Source organism: Microchirus variegatus (genome assembly GCF_963457635.1).
Source record: "Microchirus variegatus genome assembly, chromosome: 9".
NCBI classification, from domain to species: domain Eukaryota; kingdom Metazoa; phylum Chordata; class Actinopteri; order Pleuronectiformes; family Soleidae; genus Microchirus; species Microchirus variegatus.
This window is the reverse complement of record NC_139810.1, coordinates 14,939,820-14,960,761: the sequence shown is the minus strand read 5'-3', so window position 1 is coordinate 14,960,761 and position 20,942 is coordinate 14,939,820. Positions and strand designations below refer to the sequence as shown.

Genomic DNA, 20,942 nt, shown 5'->3' with positions numbered 1-20,942 from the left:
ATGTCTGCATTTATGGATGAATGCTTGGCCCTGGTAGTTGACCTGTAATGTGAACCTGCAGTGCTTCTACCAGATATGACTTGACACCAAAACTCCGCAACGGCTTTGATGCAGCGTTCACTGACATAGTGCGGCATGCACAAACCAGCCCTGCATGAATTTGCCACTTGGATGAAGTGGCAAAAACACATAATTTCTAGCTCTTTCTAGCTCACTTTCTGCCAAGCACCAAGTCTGTGCTGCTCACTGCACACTTATAGCAACAGTCATTCATTTCTGATACATCAGGACTTTGGCAGAATCTACACTGACCTCTATGCAACATTTCATCCATTAAAAATTCAAATATTTGCAAATGTTATTGACTGTACTGTATTTAATCTTATTGTGCAAACACATTATGTCATGTTTGGAGGACAAAGCTGTTTCTATGTCCTGGCTATAGTTATAACCAAATCATCATCTCAGTCTCAGAAGTAGTAGTTTTCTACCTGTGCCTTCATCTGCCAGTACCTGTATTACTTTATAATACATAATACTTAATCAAAGTAATACAGCTCAGCTTTCTCTATGGATCAGAGGAAATGATGAATGTGTGAGGTAACAAGCAAAACAGCACCAGAATTTCAGCAAAAAATATTCCACTGTGACCTTTCAGGGGCTGAATTCAGCTGCATTCAAACGGCGATGGATTCCGATTGAGAGCAGCTCAGCTATACTTCAGCATTATCAATGAAATCTGTGTCTACACTAGTGGTTTAAACAAACCTTTTCGTAGCATCAGGATACATTACAGACTCAAAGCAAACCCCGGGATCAGTCTTTTAACACGTTTTAATGTTATTTATTGAAATAATAAGTTGGCTACTTATTCTGTAAAAGTTCATAATAACAGGCTACAAAACACACAGAACAAGCCCACACTGAAGCTGAAGCTGAGTTGAGGTTCTACCTGGAACCATTTGCGTCTGAAAAACCCTTTCCCGAAGAAAGGGTTTTTCAAGGGTTCTTGGTAACACTAATGGTTCCAGTAAGAACCATTTTGATCCAGAGAACCCTTTAAAACCCCTTTCCTGAATAAAGGTTAAATCTTCCACCTGGAGCCAAAACGGGTTCTTCTATGAGGACAAGCCAAAGAACTTTATATGGTTCTACTTAGCACTTTTATTTCTAAGAGTGTACATCAGGTTCCCTGGTGTCCTAATGAACATGTCTGTGACATGCTTTGGTCAAAATACCATAAGGAGGAAGCACCACAGCAGTTCAATCACCCTGCCAAAACAGCCCTGAATGCTCAGAACGCTCTGTTTAGTAGTATCTCTCCACCTTAAAGGTCCGCCAAGTAAGACGAAACTTAAGGGACAGGAAATAACATCAGCCACAGGAAAAGTGATCATTTGCAGGCTCTAGCACTTACATTCCCGTTAATAACATGTATCCACTTGACAGATAAATCCTCTGAGGCTTGAAGTTTGTGTAGAACTCTGTGCTGCACTGTACCCTCGCCAGCCAGTGTTTTATGGACAAAGTGGAGCTCCGCGAGACAACAATTCCAGGAATTTAGAGCATTGTGACGTCCCAATGAGTGTGGAAGTCAAAATCGCATGTTTTATCTCCTGTACTTAGACTGAGGAGGACCACAAAAACATGAGTGAGTAATCTTTTATCACACTTTGCCGACTGATAGGGTCTCCAGAGTCCCAAATATAAGGATTTAAATATTTAAAAAGTTGATTTTGCATAATATGTCCCCTTTAACATTGTCGAGAGGTGAAGAGGATTTTTAAATACATGACTAGGTTCTTAAAATGGCTATGTTATTTCATACATTATATAAACATAACAAGCAAACTCCTCCAAACAGAGAATGACAACAAAGGTTTCCAAACATGATTAAGAAATCCTAGCAGTCCAAATGAAAAGGGATAAAAATAAATGAATATAAAACCACACCCCCACATCAGAAAGCCAAGATAAAGGGATTAGATGAAGATGTTAGCCTTTATGTGACTGTGCTTTTTTATCCAAGTTGTGGGCGTCTGATTCACTGCCTGCTTACTGCTTTGATATGATGCATGTGTGTGTAGGTGTGAACAAAATGTGTGCACCTTATTCAGGTTTTGAAATTGGTTTTGTCTACGGTATTAACGCGTCTTGTCTGTTTGTGGTGGGTGAATTATTCAGTCATTTGTACATTTAGAGCATGTATGTTGCTTTACAAGCTGCAGTCATGCTCACACCTTTGAGAAGTGTGTGCATAGATGATGTTTTGTGTTGTGGCCACAGGATAAAATAGGATAAATTCAGAATTGTTCAGCACTGCGAGCAACCACTTAGCACTGTATTTATTACTTTTCACGTATACACACCCGAAGAAGGTCCTTCAGCAGGCACAAACGCTCGTCCTTGACACAGATGCAAACATAATGCTGGTGAGATGCTGTGTGCCCTCTTTAATCCTCACATAGCAGAAATAATGGCTGATGTTTTGTGGAGCCACCGTTCTTGGTATCCTTGCCGTGTTTGTTTGAGTTTGTTGTTAATTCCCCAGCACTAAGTCTTTTGTTATGGATTCTGCTCATGCCTGAGCTTTGGATTAACATATATCACGTTGATCAACAAAGGCTGGAGTGCACTGTGGATGAATCATTATGGCATTAGCCCAGCGACCGGGCCTACCAGGTCTAATTGAGAGTCATCAATCCCTGCATCTGTCCTTTCAACGGCTTAGTGCCCTGTGAGTTTATTTATTTATTTTCCGATGAGACAGCGTGACACTTTCCACCAACTCGTCTGCCACCTCCACCAAGAGCCAGATTCGTGTGAATTAAGAAGGAAGCGTCTGAAGTGCAAACAGCACTGCCTGGGAATGGTTGTATGTTATAGCGCGGTTGTGTTTTGTTGTAGATCTGCAGCGCTGTTATGAAAGCTGTTTTTGTCTTTGTGACTGCAGGCTTCACAGACGAGACAAAGAGCCAGAATTTATTAATTTAGTATTTCATACTTTCCTGTTGTAAAGTCTCACTTCCCTGAGTTTGTCTCACTTTACACCACATTTCTATACACTTGATATTTATCGTTAACAACAGGGTGACTGTTGGTTGTTGCTCTTCACACTGAAGCCTGTATGTGCGATTAATCCATCCACATGCATAATTCTCTCACGGATTTTGTGCTGTGCCTTGCTCACAATTACACCAAAGTACATAGTGCGACTGAGCTGAAATGTATAGCTACAATAGATGCCAAGCAGTCAAATGGCTATAGCTTAAAGGGGACATATTATGCAAAATCAATTTTTTAATTATTTAAATCCTTATATTTGGGACTCTGGAGGCCCTATCAGTTGGCAAAGTGTGAAAAAAGATGACTCACTCATGTTTTTGTGGTCCTTCTCAGTCTAAGTACAGGAGACAAAACGTGATGTTGACTTCCGTACTCATTGGGACGTCGCAATGCATTAAATTCCTGGAATTGTTGTTTCGGAGCTCTGCTTTGACCATAAAAAAGACGCGAGAACAGGGTTCAGAACGCTGTGTTTAGTACGCTGTTTTGGCAGGGTGATTGAACTGCTGGGGTGCTTCATCCTTATGGTATCTTGACCAAAGCATGTCATAGACATGTTCATTAGGACACCAGGGAACCAGGTTAACTTGGAGAAATAGGGTATAATACGGCCCCTTTAAAGTGTTTTCCAACACTAATGCATTCCTAGGTCAGTCACAGTAATAGTACTGAGGATTGGAAATGAAACCGTTTTGATTCAGTAGAAACAATTGTCTCCAAAGCACACACTAAAAATCTCAGCTAGTGAAAACCCTGCATAAGAAAAGGAAAATTATTTGGATCATAATTCATAACTCCTGAATCTGTATCCCTGGTGCACAACCCATCATATGTCTGTTGCTGGGATGTTCACAATATAAACATTCACTGTATTTGTGGGTTATCATTTATCTTGGGCTCCAGAGGGTCAGTGCACTATAGCGACTTTACCACCAATATTATTAAAAGGAAATCTTGAGTTCTTGAGACATAAAAAAAAGGCCTTCGGTTCGGTCTTTATTGCAGGCAAACAAACAAAAAAGAGTCAGACTCTGAACCTGAACCTCAACTATGAAGTCCAGCGCCAGACTTTGAAGAAGACTTTTGATGTCTGCCATGGTTTCAAGCCCCGAGACAGGTTTGCACAGTTGCTGCTGTCCATTTTGCATGGCTACCTTTAACACATGGCATCACAGAAGCTCATGTGAGCCATGGCTGCTGACCAGCTCAAAGATAGCAGACTGTGCAGCTTGTGTGTTGTTGTCCACGCTGCTGCTTCTCTCTCTCATTATCCGTCTTTCTCTCAGTGCTCTGTAACCTAAAGTCATTCATTTATCTCTCTTTTTATACTTTTGTCTTTATAGTGTTGCCTTTGTTCTCTCTTTTTTCAGTGTGTTTTTTTTTTCCAACCTTGCCCTATTTTTTTTATAATAATGAATCATCTGTATTTCATGGAGGTTCAGGTGAATTCTTCACACATTTACAGCCTTTGTTGTCATGGTAAGCCACAGGCATGTGTTTTATTCTAAATGCAGAAGTGGAGATCTTCAAATAAATGTAATGCTACTGCCAGGGTCATCATGCCCGCATGCTATGGAGGTGGGGCCCTGAAAAATTCATAAACTCCTCTTCTTATTGATAGAATTTCACCCCATGGGTTGGAACCTTTGAAGTATAAGTAGCGCTGCCATTCATGTATTTGTGCATGAATCTTTTTATGCATTCAAAAGATGAGGAAACACTGGAGGGGACCTCCCCTCTTCTGAAGTGTGTTTCTGTTCCTATTGTTTTCTTCCACATCACTACACAATTCTTCCACTTACCACAGCAATAAGGGGTTGTTAGCAGGGCTGAATTTATCCTATTTTATTATGTAGCCACCGTTTTAGATTCATTTCCCATGTGGACGATAAAACTATCTAATATAATCTAATCAAAAATATATTGTAATTCAGTATGTCATGAAATATCACCGTGCTTTAATACAGAAGTTATCACAAGAATGTCAAATTGTTGAGGAAGTAGAATAAATGGGTAATAGCTCACAAAGTTCAGGATGCACTTTAGCCCAGAACGTGAATATTCATGATGACCAAATTACACCATGATCAAATTTCCCTTTCTGCAGTAAATATAAACAGAAATACTAACCACATTTTGCTTTACAGTTGATGAGCTATTTCTATTTTTGAGATTCCCTGTAGCGCCAAACTGGCGAGTCCAACTATTGTCATAGAGCTGCTGCCAAACTAAATCTAGATTTAAATTTATTGAGCATATTTATGTTCCTGAGACGACGCAACAAAAAACAAAACAAAACAAAAAGAGGGAATAATGTTCTGTTCAGCACCAGATCTTTTAAGAAAGCTGCAATAATTATGCAGTGCAGGTTTAGACTTCTATTCTCGATAATGTAAGGAGTCCAAAGTCTGATCCTGGCTGGACCCAAAGATATAAGAGCCTTCTTTCATCTCACTCGTGTCTTTTAATCTTCCCATTCAGTGTCATCACTAACACGGAGGAGTGGGATTACTTCAAAGCGCTAACTAAATCTGCCACTCCACTGGAAGAGAACATGTTCCGCAGGGAGAAGGACGCTCCATGCCCGAGGGTTTACCTCCGCCCCAAAGAGAGCGTCCATATTCCCCTCAAGTACCAGAGCTTCCTCTGTGACCAAACAATAGCCCTTCAGGTACAGTAGACTAGAAGGTCTATAGAGTGAGTATTTGGTGTATTTGGAACGGGGATACAAGTTAAAATCTTATGGATATAAATGTCACTGCACCTCAAGTAACCATAGTTACTTGAGTTCCAAGGGTCTGTTTTAGTCAGGCTTGACAGTTAATCTGATGCCCAAGGGACATTTTAACTAAATGTCATTTATACAGACGGTGCCCTTATCTCCTGAGGATGACTGGTGTTTATGCCCTCTGCTGCTTTTAGTGATTATTTACAGTTTGCTTGCCTGGTGTACAGATGTTATATTTTCTTTGCTGCCATTTGTAGTCTTTCTCTTATCAAATCCTCACAGGGACCGAGCTTCTTCCCGACAGGCAAAGGTTCTCAGATGGCCAAAAAGATTCTGTCCAATATTGTCGCTGCCAAAACTATCAAGGTACAGAGTTTGCTTCTTATACGCAATATCTTCTGTCTTAGGGACCATTTTTATCTCCATCTCAAGCCTTTTAATCCCTGATCTGTTTTCCTTGGGCTGGAATTATAGTGCGATGTACAGTGTGTTTCTCTGCAATGATAAGAGATTTCATGTAGTCCAGCATTTTTAGTATCTGGATTTATATTGATTAGATTGAGGAGAGAAGAGGGAGATGTACCTTTCCTTACCTTACCTTACCTTACCTTACCTTACCTTACCAGGGTAAAGATATAATAACGTTTTGATGTAGAGTTCATTCAGGTTAACCCTCTGCTACACCCAAAGTCTCACATCTCCCAGGCAACTCTCTGTGGAGTGACAATGCCCCGCCTTTTCCCTCCTCTCCTCTTCCACAGTCACAGCCAAGACACAAAGAACCCTTTGAAGTCTCAGCTCTGAAAAAAAGTTTCACTATCCAGACACGATTGCCAAGAAAATGATATGCGGCAAATGACTTTTATCTTAGTGAAGTTTATTTATTTTCTCCGGCGGGCAAATGTCAGGTTGGAGAGTTCAAGTTGCTCTGATTGGACAGTTTGACACTTGTGATAATCCACTTTAAATGAGCTCTTTAATATGCAGAATTACTCTCAAGTTATGTTCCCATTTTAAACTCCTATTCAATTGTTTACATGTTAGAAGTTTGGAAGGAAGGAGAAACAATGTGATTTACTGTAGATTTAACTTGATGTAATGTGCTCTGCAGCCCCTGAATGCTACAGCTGTCACCAGAATTAACTTTCGTTCCCCATGAATTGATTCAAATTGAATTTTAATCCCTCTCTCCAAAAATGAAGTGCATTTAAACTTGTTTTATTGTTTTCTTTGACACATGGCTGAACACTTTTTGAAAACAAGATACATTCAGTGTCTTTCCATGCAAAGTTATGTCCAGCTTGACTACAGCCTTGAAATTGGTCTGTTGTCCTTGTCCCAGTAAAACACGAGCAGGTAATAGATTTATTGAATGAAGAGTGTCGGTGGTGATTTACCCTCTTTTAGCTTGTTACTGTTCGGCATTTCCTGCTCAACCCATTATGTCACAGACAACAACTGCTTTAACTGGCGGGTAGTTGTTAACATGTTGAGCACCATTCTGTCTTTCTATCATCCATTAACGTCAACATATTTGAGTTGACAGAGCGTACGTTCAAAAATGCACCACTCTGGATTCCGCCATGTTTTCCTCACTTGTTCTTCTTCATTATACTGGCTTCTTTTATTATTAACAGGTCAAAGTCAGGGGGCAGGAATGTGGAGCATGTGTAGCGCGCCTCAGATATACCTGCAGCTGTACTTTCACTCTCAATTGCTTTATCTGGGCATTGTTGGTCCAACAATTTCAGTCAAATAAACAGGTCGTGTAAACACACCAGCGCCTCAAAGTGAAACTATTGCTCGTGTGGATTACAGTACCCTGAAGCTCTTCCCTATGTACAGGGGGATATTTGAGATATTTGCCAGCCTGCCAAAATAATTGTGTGTCCACCTACAGTGTTTTTGTGTCAGTGTCATCACTGCTGCTCTGAGCTAAAATCCTGTCAACAGGTCAAAGAGGTCAGGTTTAGATCAAATCTGCGTCCAACTAAAACTGACAAGCCCTCTGCAGCAGAGCTGTCTGGACGCCAGCTTTGGCACCGCTGTCAGTCAGCACACATCACCACCGCCAGATATAGGCTTGTACTCGAGATCAGCGTGGACCCACACATCTGACACACCAGTGAATCAGCTTTTGTGAGCGTGCGATTCAAAGACCAAACATGTTTGTAGACATTTTTTTGTCATACTGCATATTTTGATCCATTAAGCAACAGAAATGTTGTTTTTACTATCAGGACCAAGTGCACAGAGGTCCTCTAGAATCAGCGTGATATACATTTTTTTCATCTGGCCATTTCCGCTTCTGTCTGTGTGGACTGAGTGGACAAATCCACCCACACGTCCGATTTGATTCAGTGCAAACAGTACTGCGTGCTGAGCGCACATTCCCCCTGTAGCACAACACTTTCCAGGCCAGTTGGTGGTCTGCTCTGTTGGTCAAAAGAGATGACAAAGAAGATGGTAACCATGGGAACTTGCTTGAGGTTGTATAAGGAAGTCTGTCAGTACATGTACAAGTCAGTATTCAAAAAAATACAAGAGAACTACAGATGAGGAGGGTAAACTGCTGAAGAGAATGTGGAATGAAATATGAGATACATACACATGTGTTGAACGCTAATTGTTGAACACAATAGCCCCGAACACAACTGTACTGTGAGGTGATAAGAAAGTTAATGCTGGGTGATAAAAGTTGGCCTCCCTCAAAGTTGGTAAGTTCACACCATGTTTGAGATGTTTTTTGTGTTTCACAATGTCGTACGTTCTATGGATTTATGTTTTTTAAGAATATCACTTCACGCTGTCACATGCCATCATTCACCATGAAACTCACTCAGCCACCATTAGATTATTTACAGTGCTCCTCCCACTGTGGCCTTTCAGTAAATACTGAATTCCCCAGGAAATCAGACAGTGAGACATGGATTAAAAGGCAGCCATGACAGCCGACCTTGTAGTATGTCATTTAGGATTTCTGATCCACAAATTTACACAGCTGTAAAGGCCACAAGGTCGTCCCAAAAGTGTCAATGTTATGAGTCATGAACTTTCACTGGTTTATCCACGATGTGCCAAGTACATTTTATGGTAATCCGTCCATTAAATATTTGCAGAAGTGGACAGTCTGTGACATTATCAGCTAAAACATTAGGGCTCATCTATTTACAGTGGCTTTCATGTGATCGGTCCATGAAATTAAAGATGACCTCCTCTTTTTTAAGTGTTGGTCATAGAGAAACAGTGGTGATGTCAGGTGCTTAAAGAACCATGAATACTAAACTAAACTTAAAGGGGACATATTATGCAAAATCAGAGATCAGAGATATCAGAGATACTACTAAACCGAGTATTCTGAATAGGGCCTTTTTGGCAGGCTGGTTGAACTTATGGTATTTTGACCAAAGCATGTCACAGACATGTTCATTAGGACACCAGGGGTCTAGGTTAACTTAGAGAAATAGGCTATATTTTTTAATGATATTCTGTCCTGTAGTTGTGGTATTTATTCCAAATGGATCAGATGACTCAAATTTCCAGGATTCATAATCAATATGTATAAACATACTTTAAAGGTCCAATGCGTAATATTTATGTGAAATAATTTTCCTAATCTGCTCTTTTATTTACATGTACGTATCATCATATCATACAAACATGTGGTTTTTAGATGGTGCAGAGTGTGATTTACGTGAGAAGGTTAGCAATACCAATGTGTTTGCACAAGTTGGCTCGTGTGCGTATACCACTTATCATATGTAATTAGTACATGTGTAGGAGTACATTTGTGCTGATCTGCACAGCTCCTGAGGGCAAAATCAATTCAGCAAACTTCAAAGCACATTCAGCAGGTCTGGGGGGGGGGGGGGGTTTAAAATGTGCAATGTACAGCTCCATCCTTATTATTCTCTGTGGTGATGTTTTTTTTTTTGTTAAGAATTCTTTTCAAAGACAGTTTTTCGTTTCTTTTTTAAAAGACCTCAATGTGTTATTTAGAGCTGAGCTGTCTCACAAAACAACCCAGGCTCAGCTTAGTGAAGAGAAAGGAGGAATTAGAGTGTAGATATTCTGTAAGTGTATACTGACACAGAACCTGAATTATTTGATTGACACACACTCTCTCTCTCTCTCTCTCTCAATCACACACACACATACTCACATGCCCTCATGCACAGTAGGAGTGCGGTTTTGAGCGGTGATATTACTGTATCTCTTTTTAGACACCAAGTATCACATTTTTACTGATATGTAAAATTTTGGATGAGAATATAAAAACAATCATTTGACGTTTCAGTCCACTAGATGTTGCCAAGTGCTCGCTCTGATTAGAGCTGTTCTGTGCATGTATCGCAATAGGATTTCGCAAATAACATCATGAAGGACATTTCCCACCCCTAATGCACACATGCGCACATGTGCTGTACACCACACTCGTGTTCACACACACACACACACACACACACACACACACACACACACACACACACACACACCAGGAGAAAAAATCCACAATACAGCATTAGGGCCTTTCACCATAATGTGTAAAATTAATTGACTGTGCTCCCCATGTTCACTGCAGAGATATGGGAGTACTGCAACATCACAAATAAGAAGCCCAATGGTGAACAAGCACTCAAACATTTATACATCTGAACACCAAATCCCCACAGACAAAGCTGGAGATATTTTACTTTCGGGTGAGCTCACTTTTGGATTGGTTGGATCAATGTTTCTGTGGAGTGGGACCTCCCAAGGATCCTCTCTCTCCTTGCGTTTTTATATATAAAATATATGTGAAATCTATGTCCCTAGATTGTTCAGTGCAGTGTTATCATAACTGATAGAAATGATGAACCAAACTACAAAGAAAACAGTGAGTTGCGCTCTTGTTTTCCCAGAGCTTGTAACCCAGCAGTTAATGTTTTATTAGTTTAGCTTTCCCTGCAGAGTTTTACCGCCTCATAATGATGTAAACACTCTTTCATTGTGCTCGATATCCAACGTCTTGCAGGGGAATGGCGCACCACTGATACTGTTGACTCTCTCTCCGCAGGTTACTTTCAAAGCAGAGGACGGTAAGCCGATGGCCATCTGCCAGGTGAACGTGGAACCAACACCCCATGTTGTGGACCAAACATTCCGACTTTACCATCCTGAACTGTGTTTCCTGAAGAAGGCCATTCGCCTGCCACCCTGGCATGACCCCACAGGTGATTATAGGGACCACACTTGTCTCCCATCAGCCATTAATCCCTGTTGCATAGCTGCCTTCCCCTGCTCCCCCTGACTGTGTCTACAATCGATAGATTCATATAATTTATTATATCTTATCTATTTGCATGTTATTGCATTTTCGGTATTGCTTTCTAAAAAAGATGTGCACGCAGAGAAATACAATAACATAAAGACAACATGGGTGGGCATACAGTATGGAAATAAACAAATGCGTTCTATATCCATTTTATTGTTTTTTGGGTTTTTTTTACTAATATATCAGCATAAACAATCTCACAATAATAGGGTAAACAATAACAACACTGAAGCATGCGGAAATCAAGCAGGGAATGAACAGCAAGAAAAAATTAATTTGATTCAGTAAAGAATAATACATCGAGAGCACATCTGCAGGTTTGTGTGGATATGTATGAACATATTGGGGGGTTTCAGTCCAAAAAAAGTATTTTATATATATATATATATATATATTTTGTGATATTTTTGTGTTGACCAGTGAGTGACCCGGATACTAGACCCTACATTTCTGTACGCTGCAGTGACCCAAACATCATCTGCCAGACGAGGATGCTGGTGAGTGGATGCATTCATTTTCTTATAGGTTAAATTGCCAACTACAACTATTATTAGTAAGGGTAAAAGTAATTCTTGAACTTAAATCTTCAACTTAATCCTTTCCTGTTAAGAAAAGTTCTTTATTCTATAGCTCTCGTGTCAGAATTTTGCAAACAAAAAAAAAGTTTGCGTGCCACATGGTTTGCATGTCAAGTGCTAAAGTTATGTTCCTTTTGTTTTATTTCAGCCTCGTTTTAATTATTTTATCCTTGCTTTCTAACACCTCTCTGCCTTTCCCTCTCTCTTTTTTTCTGTCCAGGTGCCAGGGGAGCCCCAGGATGTGTACTTGAAAGTGCCAGGGAGTCCTAGTCCACACATAAAAATGTTCTTTGTGATGGTTTTCACGTATGTATTATTTACTGAATAGGCATACTGTGCATTCACACACACACACGCTTACATTTCAGGCTAAAGAAGCATTCTTGGACATTTCTGTAGGCTTAAATTATTTAAGTCATCAGATTAAGGTTTGCTGATCAGGCCAAGCCTTCTTTCCTCTCATCTTGCAAATCTCCACCACAATGGTGTTTGGTGCTGTAGATTCATTACGTAGGATAAATGAGGGATTCCTCTTAAATGTCAGGGATTCATCATTCAACTCTAATGTAATACATGTGAGGGCATTTTGACTTATAGTGATGAGCTAATACTCACGATTTGGTGTTGGTCCAATAATGGTTTAAAGAGAAAAACATGTCCATTACAAGTCAAATATCAAATGCTTCTCTAAGTACAGACTGTAAAATGTAAATAAAGCTATTAATATCATATGCATAAGCGTTTATTCAAAGGCTTATGTGTAAACTTGTCTTCACATTAACAACAATTACGAATTAATGTGAGTTCAGTTCAATGTCATACTTCACTGCCTTATTTACTGAGAGCTGCCTTCACTGCGGGAAGCAACTGCAATATTAACTCTTATTTTGCCGACTAAAATGACCATGCTAACCACCAACCTTTGGCCCAGTGATGAGACAGGACCTACCTGACACTTCCTGTATGGATAACGTACAATTATGTGCTTTGTGGGGACAATATGGATTGAAAATAGCTAAGTTAAAAACAGCAGCTTTTGGGCCTTTGTTATTTCCCCAGGTGCTCATGATGCAGGACCCCTCTTGCAGATATTTTGCCTTAGTCGTGCAAATTGCAAAACATATTAGTAGAAGGACCGCAGTAAAGCCTTGTTAAACCTACATGATAATCCACCCATTCTTTTAAGAAAGCACTGTAGCGGATTGTTCAGAAACAACGTGTCCGGTCATAACATATGAGTGGAACGCCTTCTATTTATTTTGTCCCTTTCTTTACAATCTATAAAAAATGTTTAATTGCGTCTGACGATGCTTTAACTGAGCAATAACGATATAGGGTCTGCTTGTAAAAACATATATTACTTTAAGTCTTTCCCCAAATGCTCCTTGAGTGCTGCTGTCACTGAGCTAGGCGGATTACGTGACTACATCGCTCCCCTACTTCAGCTCTCAGAGTCAGGCAGGACCACTGAGACTGAACTCCCTTAATGTCAGCACTGAGGAAATGATGATGATTATGTTCCTGCTTATTACTACAAGGGTGCGGCAGCAGCAGCAGCTCAGCGCGCCTCATCTCTGACCTTATGCTGCTCCTGCTGCGTCTCCGGGGGGCTTTAGCTCAACTGTTCCTGATGATCTGATGTTCTTCTCTGTAGTGATAAGTGGATGGCGGCACCATCACAGATCTGGCAGATGTACGTGCACTTCCTGGAGCGGGTGGACGTCAGCTGTGTGACCGGCCAGCGCACCCGTCAGTCACTCGTGCTGAGGGGAAAGCAGACTGTACACAAGGTCAAATGTTTCTCGTCTCAACCAAAGGAGACTCAGGTACATACCGTCACTATTAAAGATGCCATAGAATGGTCTTTACAACCCCTGACAAAAATGATGGAATCACCAGTCTTGGAGGATGTTCATTCTGTTGTTGTTTGAATGAACATTGTTTGATTTCGTAAAGAAAAAGCAGATCACTGACGTGATACAAAACTAAAGTCATTTCAAATGGGAACTCCCTGTAAATTTTCTTCCAAAAACGAACACCTGCATCAGATTAGATCTGCACGTAAGTCTGCAGTTAAAAAAGGAGTGATCACACCTTGGAGAGCTGCACCAACTGGATTGACATGAATCATGGCTCCAACACGAGATATGTCAATTGAAAAAAAGGAGAGGATCCTTAAAGAGGGTAAATCATCAAAAGATGTTGGTTGTTCACAGTTAGCTGTGTCTAAAATCTGGACCAAGTACAAACAACATGGGAAGGTTGTTAAAGGCAAGCATACTGGTAGACCAAGGAAGACATCAAAGATCGTTTCAATTGATGGAATAGGAAAAGTGTCCAAAATGTCAATGTAAACTTTTTCTGATAGAACCACCCTCCATTAATTGACATGTTAATGTATCACCCTGTGTCACCACAGACTTGAAAAAAAAACACTGCTATAATCAGACTAGGACAATAATTCAGTTTTCTTAATGTCATGTAAACATGTTAGTCCGACTAGATCCGAGCTCGTCTTAGTCGGACTAACACATCTGGATAATGGGATTCATAGTCCGATTACTCCTGCATGTATACGCTTAGCCAAATTTCCTCCCTGGTTTTTGACCCAGAAGGAGAAAGAGATGACGTAAAGATGGCACAAGAGCCGTGCTCGTTCTAATGTTCTAGTAATCACGATTAACATATACAGCGGGTATGAAACATGTAGAACCACAGCACCATCCATCTCATCATTTTTTTTTTTCTGTGACTGTGAGGTCAACAAGAAACTGATTCAACATACAGTAGCATACACTGCCAATACATGGATTTTTCTCCTCCGCATGTATAATAAGACTCAGCAAGTTGTCTTAGTCGGACTATGGCCTTAGCTTGATTAAACTGTATCAGCATTGTGGGAACTCATTTGACAATGGTTTGAATATAACAAACATTTGTTTATATTTAAAGTTGCACATAAAGTTGCACATTATTGCTTTATTTATTTATTTTATTGCTTTTTTTATTTCTTATGTATTTGAAGCATCACGTTCACCCCAGTCTCTCTCACAGGTTTCTAATGTTCTAATAAGTGAGTCTGGAGGGTCTTGCTGTGTTGCTGCAGGTCTCGCTGCTCTGTGTAACTATGTGTCTAATTCCAAAACAGACCTTATCTAATTGTGTTTGTGTCGAAGCAATTGAAGCAGAAAATGTATTTTTTTGAGACACACAGAGAGTGTATACTAAGTTTATAGAGAAATCGACATTTATATTGCTGCTCCTTTGGATAGAAGCTGCTGATTAATTGATGTGGCATCATGCGGTTTCAGTTTTGGTGGATTATTTTTCTTTCTGTTTTCTTGTTTTATACTGAAAACTGCACACACTGTGTTTAAGGAGTTCACGCTTTCATTCTCCACAAAGTTTTTTTTTTGGTTTAGCGTTGTAATTTGAATATCTATCACCCACTTATCTACCCAAGTTTAAATTTTTTTTAAAAGATAACTCCAGACACATATGGAAGGTGTTGCACAATAAAGAGCGACGTTGAATCAAAATTGCTCAAATTATATCATTGAACGTATGTAATGAAAAGAGCTTTGTTGAGCTTCTTTTTCTGTGTGTGTTAGACATGTTCTAACCCCAAAATGATTTCATTCAAATTGCTCTATTAGCAGCAGGATACAAAAGAACAGCAGTAGCCTCTTTTGTAAGAACACCAGGTTAAGATTTGAGTCATTATCAAGAACGTTCTAGTGCAGATTGACGGTATAATGGGTCTTTTCATGGCTTTCTGTCTTGTTTTATTAGGCTCCCCCATTACTTTCTGCAATCATGTCAGATCATGTTGGGATACAATTTGACACAATATGAAAAGAAAAAAACTTTGATGGCTTTTTGCACCCTGAACATTTGGAAAATATGTTCCAAGAGTGTCAGTTGGCTCTCCATTTTTAATAGATTATTTCTTATTAATAACTACATCCAAAGAAGAGGGGAGTTTGATAGTGTTTCTCATTTAGAGGTGCAGTAAAAGGGCTTTTCATTTCTCAGTAGTCATTCCTATTAAAACAAAAGTGATGGACTGTCACAGTCCCTATACGCCATACAGTACGACTCGAGCGTCGCGTACGCACTGAAGAAATACTGGCTGGAAGGGAAACAGATGTATTTTTAATAGATTTTAACATATGCATTGGCAGCCTCTTTGATCTGCCTCCCGGCAGGTTAGCTCGCTGTGGTGTGCAACGGAGGAGTCTTATGAAACTGGATAAAGCTCACCGCCAGAGTATTGCTTTGCTTTTCTCAACAGATTAAAAAGGAGCTGCTCAGTAAATCTTATTCTCACATCCTTCTGTCTCTCTGTCACTCTCCTGCCTCTGCTCGCTCTCATGTTTCATTGTCTATCTCCTCTGCCTCTTAAACCGAGACCTCGTTCGCCATTTGTGTTACCCACCTTCTCTTGTAATGTATCCATCTCCTATTTTTCTGACTTCAATGAAAACCTTTTTTCATTAATTCTGTTTTCTATACTTTCTTGTTTACTTCCCTTTTATATATATATATATATATATATATGTTTGACTTGGTCAGGGCCTCTTTTTGCCTCAATTAAATAAAAACATTTGTTCACTGTCTCTGCAGGTGGATCCAGAGGGTGTGTTTGTTTTGCCTCCCTCAGCGGTGCAGGAGCTTCAGCTGAAGGTGCAGCTGTGGAGGCCGGGCGGCCGCTTCCTGTATGTGAACGCGGTGGACGTGGAGAGTAAGCGGCTCATCACTGCCTGGCTCCTCTGCCTTAGCGTCCATCAGCCTGTGCTGTCTAAGGTATGAGGTGGTTTTGTAGTCGGACACTTTGTCCTTCTTTCTCTTTTTGGTGAGGCTTCGGTAACTGTGAGTTAAAAGAATTTGTGCTGCTGAGATGAGTCATTTATCTGTTCGTTGCACTTTCTGTTTCTCCACCAACTCTCATGATTACCCAGACTACATTCATGTGATCAATAGGTTTTTTCACAGGAGAATGTACAGGTTGAAGTAAACAAGATGACATCTCAGGTTCTGCTGCAGCTATTTTGATTTAACTTTACCAGTGACGTTACAGTTCAAAGTGTAAATCGGTGGAGGACACTTTCGCTGTAATTCCGTTCACTTCACGCGTCTCAGTGATATAATGAACAATGTGCGTGTAACTCAAAGTCGTTGGTGACTTGGAGTCACAATCAATGCTTATAGAATTGTCTTGGTGGTTTCCCAGCTGTTCATACCCAACCGGTTTAAGGTAAGTGTCAAGAAAAGGTTAAGTACAGCTGATCCCAGGTCAGTGCTCAAAGCCTCTTTCCTCTATAACTGCATTCTGGCTTCCTAAGTGACTGACTGGTTGGTTATTACACAGGTTACATCAGGTTGTATGGATCTAAATCAGCAAAACATGTCTTACAGATGTGTGTCTTCAGGGCATTTTTTGGCATTAAAAATAGTCCTTCACAATTCATAATACTACTGATACTTTGGAACGGAGAAAAGCACTGACTGTCTGCATGCACGTGTGTTTGCAGGCATTTGAAGTGTGTGTCCCAGTCAGTGGCGGCCGAGGCAGCTCAAGGAAGATCACCTACACCAATCCATACAAAAGCAGCCGCACCTTCCTGCTCCGCTCTGACCACCCGGACCTGCTGCAGTTCAAAGAGGACACGTTCCAGGTGAGATAAGATGGAGGTAAAACAGTTGTCTCACCCGCATTAGGACTAAAATCAATACTTTGATCGACGTCTAAACACAAAAAGACAAACCTTTCTCCTTAATCAAAGCTCACGTTTTTGAATAAAAGAAACGGTTTCATGGGAGAAAATGAATCTGTGATGTTACCGTCTTGTAAATTAGCATTAGCTTTAACTGAAAATGCTAACACTGAGCACGGGTATTAAGTCTTTATCTTTAAATTGATAACTTGATTATTACTACACCAAATAAATGATGAATTTGGAAAGGAACTTCTCGTAAACACAAGCCTTTTGGCAATAGAAGTCTGAACTCTATTGGAAATACAGCCACTGTAGAGAAAGTTGTTAAAGGTCCCATATTATACCCTATTTCTCCAAGTTAAACTAGTTCCCTGGTGTCCTAATGAACATGTCTGTAACATTATTTGGTCAAACTACTATAAGGATGAAGCACCACAGCAGTTCAATCACCCTGCCAAAACAGCCCTGTTCAGAACGCTCAGTTAAGTAGTATCTCTTTATCTCCAGCTTAAAAAAAAAAAAAAATATATAACCAAACTTAAGGGACAGGAAATTACATCAGCCACAGAGGCTACTGGGAGCTATAATTTTCAGGCACTAGCAGGCACATTGCCGTCATATAAAACATGTATCCACTGGACAGATAAATCCTCTGAGGCTGGAAGTTTGTGTAGAACTCTGTGCTGCGCTGTGGAGCAAGGAATATAACTTTTCGCGGACTTCCAGTTTTCGGATACCGTTGCCCTTGCCAGCTCTCGCGTGTTTTACGGACAAAGCGGAGCTCCACAAAACAACAATTCCAGGAATTTAGCGCGGAAGTCAACATAGTGTGTTTTATCTGCTGTACTTTGACTGAGGAGGACCACAAAAACATGAGTGAGTCATCTTTTTTCACACTTTGGCGACCAGTAGGGCCTCCAGAGTCCCAAATATAAAGGATTAAAATGATTAAAAAGTTGATTTTGCATAATATGGGACCTTCAAGGTTTGAGAGAAAGCAACATGTTAGCAGATCTGAGGCAGCTCCTATTCTCAGTGTGTGTCTGCACAGGGCACATTTTTTCGAGCACAGTATTTAGTGCAGGTCACCATGTTTTCAGCACAGTATGTTGAAAATAACTTTCCCAAAAAAAGCAGAGGACTGAATTTTTCAATCAAGCGCGGTATAAGCAGCTGAGGTCTGATGCACACTCAGGCTGACATTGATAAACCCAGAGGAATAAGTTACAACTTGCTGAGTGTGATGAATTTGACAGTAAGAGATGAACAGCCATCTTCGCCTTCACCGTCAGTGAAGAGTACATTACGCCGGTGATCTCTCACCTCACATTATGACTGTTCATTTCGCAGCCGAGGAAGTGAGTGATTTCCTTGTTTGCCCTTAGAACACAACAGGGGGAATCTGACAAAGTCATTATTACAGCTGTTGTTTTCCCACCGTGTCGTCGGGAGCATTGATGTAGGGAATAGCTGATGTGCTGGCACAGACATGAGGCACAAGAGTCACTGCCTTCATTGCCTTTCATTTGTAGAGGTGTGATAAAGTGGCAAAACAAATGGGGAGTCAGCATTTCAAATTAACAATTACGTGAATGACATACAGTGGTAGTCTATTTCCACATTAACTATTGAAGAGACTCACTGCTGCTGTCCACAAGACACTGCATCCATTAGCCAGGAAGAGTTCCAGAGAGAGTGAAAAACAGCCCATTGTCTTTCCCCCCCCCCATCTTGTCAGTGAGAGTCCAGGTGTCTTATAAAGAATTTAGTGTGCCCCAAGCATTAAGCAAATGTGGAGACACTTCTCTTTTTTGAAATAACTACCTCGCCATGATAAAAGAAGCTGTCAGGAGGGAAAGCAACGCAGCGATCGATACTGCCACACTTTTGGGAGAAGATTACAGCATAAATCCCCAAAATTGACCCATAAATCCATTGAGGGTTATTACCTGAAAATACAGGGAGACAGTCCTGTGCTGATTAAAATACCGTGAAGACAAAATGACCAAATAAAAATATTTTACGCACTGTGACCCCCTCGGTAAGATAAGAAGAAGCATCGTGTGCATTAACGCTGAGAACAGAAGAGTCACTCTGCAGAGACAGCAACAGGCTCCCCTTTTGCACAGCAGCCATTTTGACAGGTCACAGTTGGGAAGTCACAGGTGAAGAATAATCAAAATAATGATGGCTGAGTTCCATTTAGCCTCTTGAGTTGCAGGGTGCATGCTGGTTCACTGTCACACTGTCCTGACTTATATGAACTAAATAGTGCCATTGTTAATATAAATAGTAACACCTGCCAAAATAATGTCAAAATGTCATCTGTGCTAAGGGCCCATTAGGATAAAGCAGAGACAGATTAGTGTTCGAAGAAAAAAGTTATTTAATCTCTCCTTATGTACAGGAGATAAACAGATAATCCTCATCAGACTGCACCCACAGTGAGGATATGTGGTAATGCTGTGTGAATAAGCCAGTGCTTCACATATAAAATGTTTATTTATAGTATGTATTTGTCATTGTAATTGTAAAAGTGTATGACTGCTCAAGACCTTGACGCTCTTTATCATGATTTAGAATCTCATTTTGAAGATGTTAGCGTTTTCTGTGTAGGAGGTGTGTAATAATACACTATATAATACATATCTTATAATATGTCTTAAGGTGAGTGTTGTTCAAACTGAGATCAGTATAAATGTATTAATGATATGTAATATTACCAAAAATCCCATCCCAAATCATGAGTGAGTTTATACCAAAGAGATGATTTTCAAGGTCACAGTGACAACAGTGGTATTTATGGACGCGGTCACATCCGTTATTCACTGAAAAGACAGAAAGATAATGGCTCACCTTCACAAAGGCAGATTATTATAAAGGATGTGTCGCTGTGTTCAGATCAGCGGTGGAGAGAGCTACACCATCGGACTGAGGTTTGCTCCCAGCCAGAGTCCCGGCGCCGTGGAGATCCTGGTCTACGTCAACAACATGGAGGAAAAGACAGAGGAGACGTTCTGCGTGAAAGTCAGCTACTCGTGAACTGACGTGTGTTTGCTTTCACTCAACAAGTAAAAAAAAAAAAAAGGGACCTGGAAATGTTCGATTTTTTATAAACTGCAGTGCGTAACTTTTTCATTCAAACCATCGCCAAATGAGTTCACACAAAAAGTTTCACACGACTCTTTGTCTTTCTCGGTACAGCGGCGTTACGATGACTCACTTTTTGTAGAGACATAAGGCAATTTTGGAAGCATAGAAGTGTTATTTTTGGTAAGCGGTCCCAGAGCAGGTTACTTTTATGTATTATTCCAACCAATATGCTTATTTGGGAAAACGTTGATGTCATAGTCCCACCTCTCTCTTTTGCTTACATTCGCTGTTGCTGTTGCTGTCTTTGTTGTTGTTGCCTTCTTCACAATATCAATGCATCAACGCACAATATTAACGTTGAGATTGTCCTCTTCTATATAACTCTCGTTTCAAGGCTCTCAAATCTCTTTCTCTTTTTTTTTTTTTACTATCGCACATTTCTG

General features: G+C 40.3%; 1 protein-coding gene across 1 annotated transcript in view; it reads left to right on the top strand.

Moving 5' to 3' along the window:
• nphp4 (nephronophthisis 4) overlaps positions 1 to 20,448 on the top strand; it is a gene marked incomplete at both ends in the record, with an annotated part of 153,099 nt that extends 132,651 nt beyond the window's left edge. Inside the window, 9 exons of the mRNA XM_083895597.1 lie at positions 5,548 to 5,737; positions 6,077 to 6,160; positions 10,851 to 11,007; positions 11,529 to 11,605; positions 11,907 to 11,992; positions 13,341 to 13,512; positions 16,313 to 16,492; positions 17,221 to 17,364; positions 20,308 to 20,448. Coding sequence (XP_083751723.1) covers positions 5,548 to 5,737; positions 6,077 to 6,160; positions 10,851 to 11,007; positions 11,529 to 11,605; positions 11,907 to 11,992; positions 13,341 to 13,512; positions 16,313 to 16,492; positions 17,221 to 17,364; positions 20,308 to 20,448 — 1,231 coding nt within the window. The remainder of the gene's footprint in view (positions 1 to 5,547; positions 5,738 to 6,076; positions 6,161 to 10,850; positions 11,008 to 11,528; positions 11,606 to 11,906; positions 11,993 to 13,340; positions 13,513 to 16,312; positions 16,493 to 17,220; positions 17,365 to 20,307) is intronic.
• Positions 20,449 to 20,942: the final 494 nt, after the last annotated feature.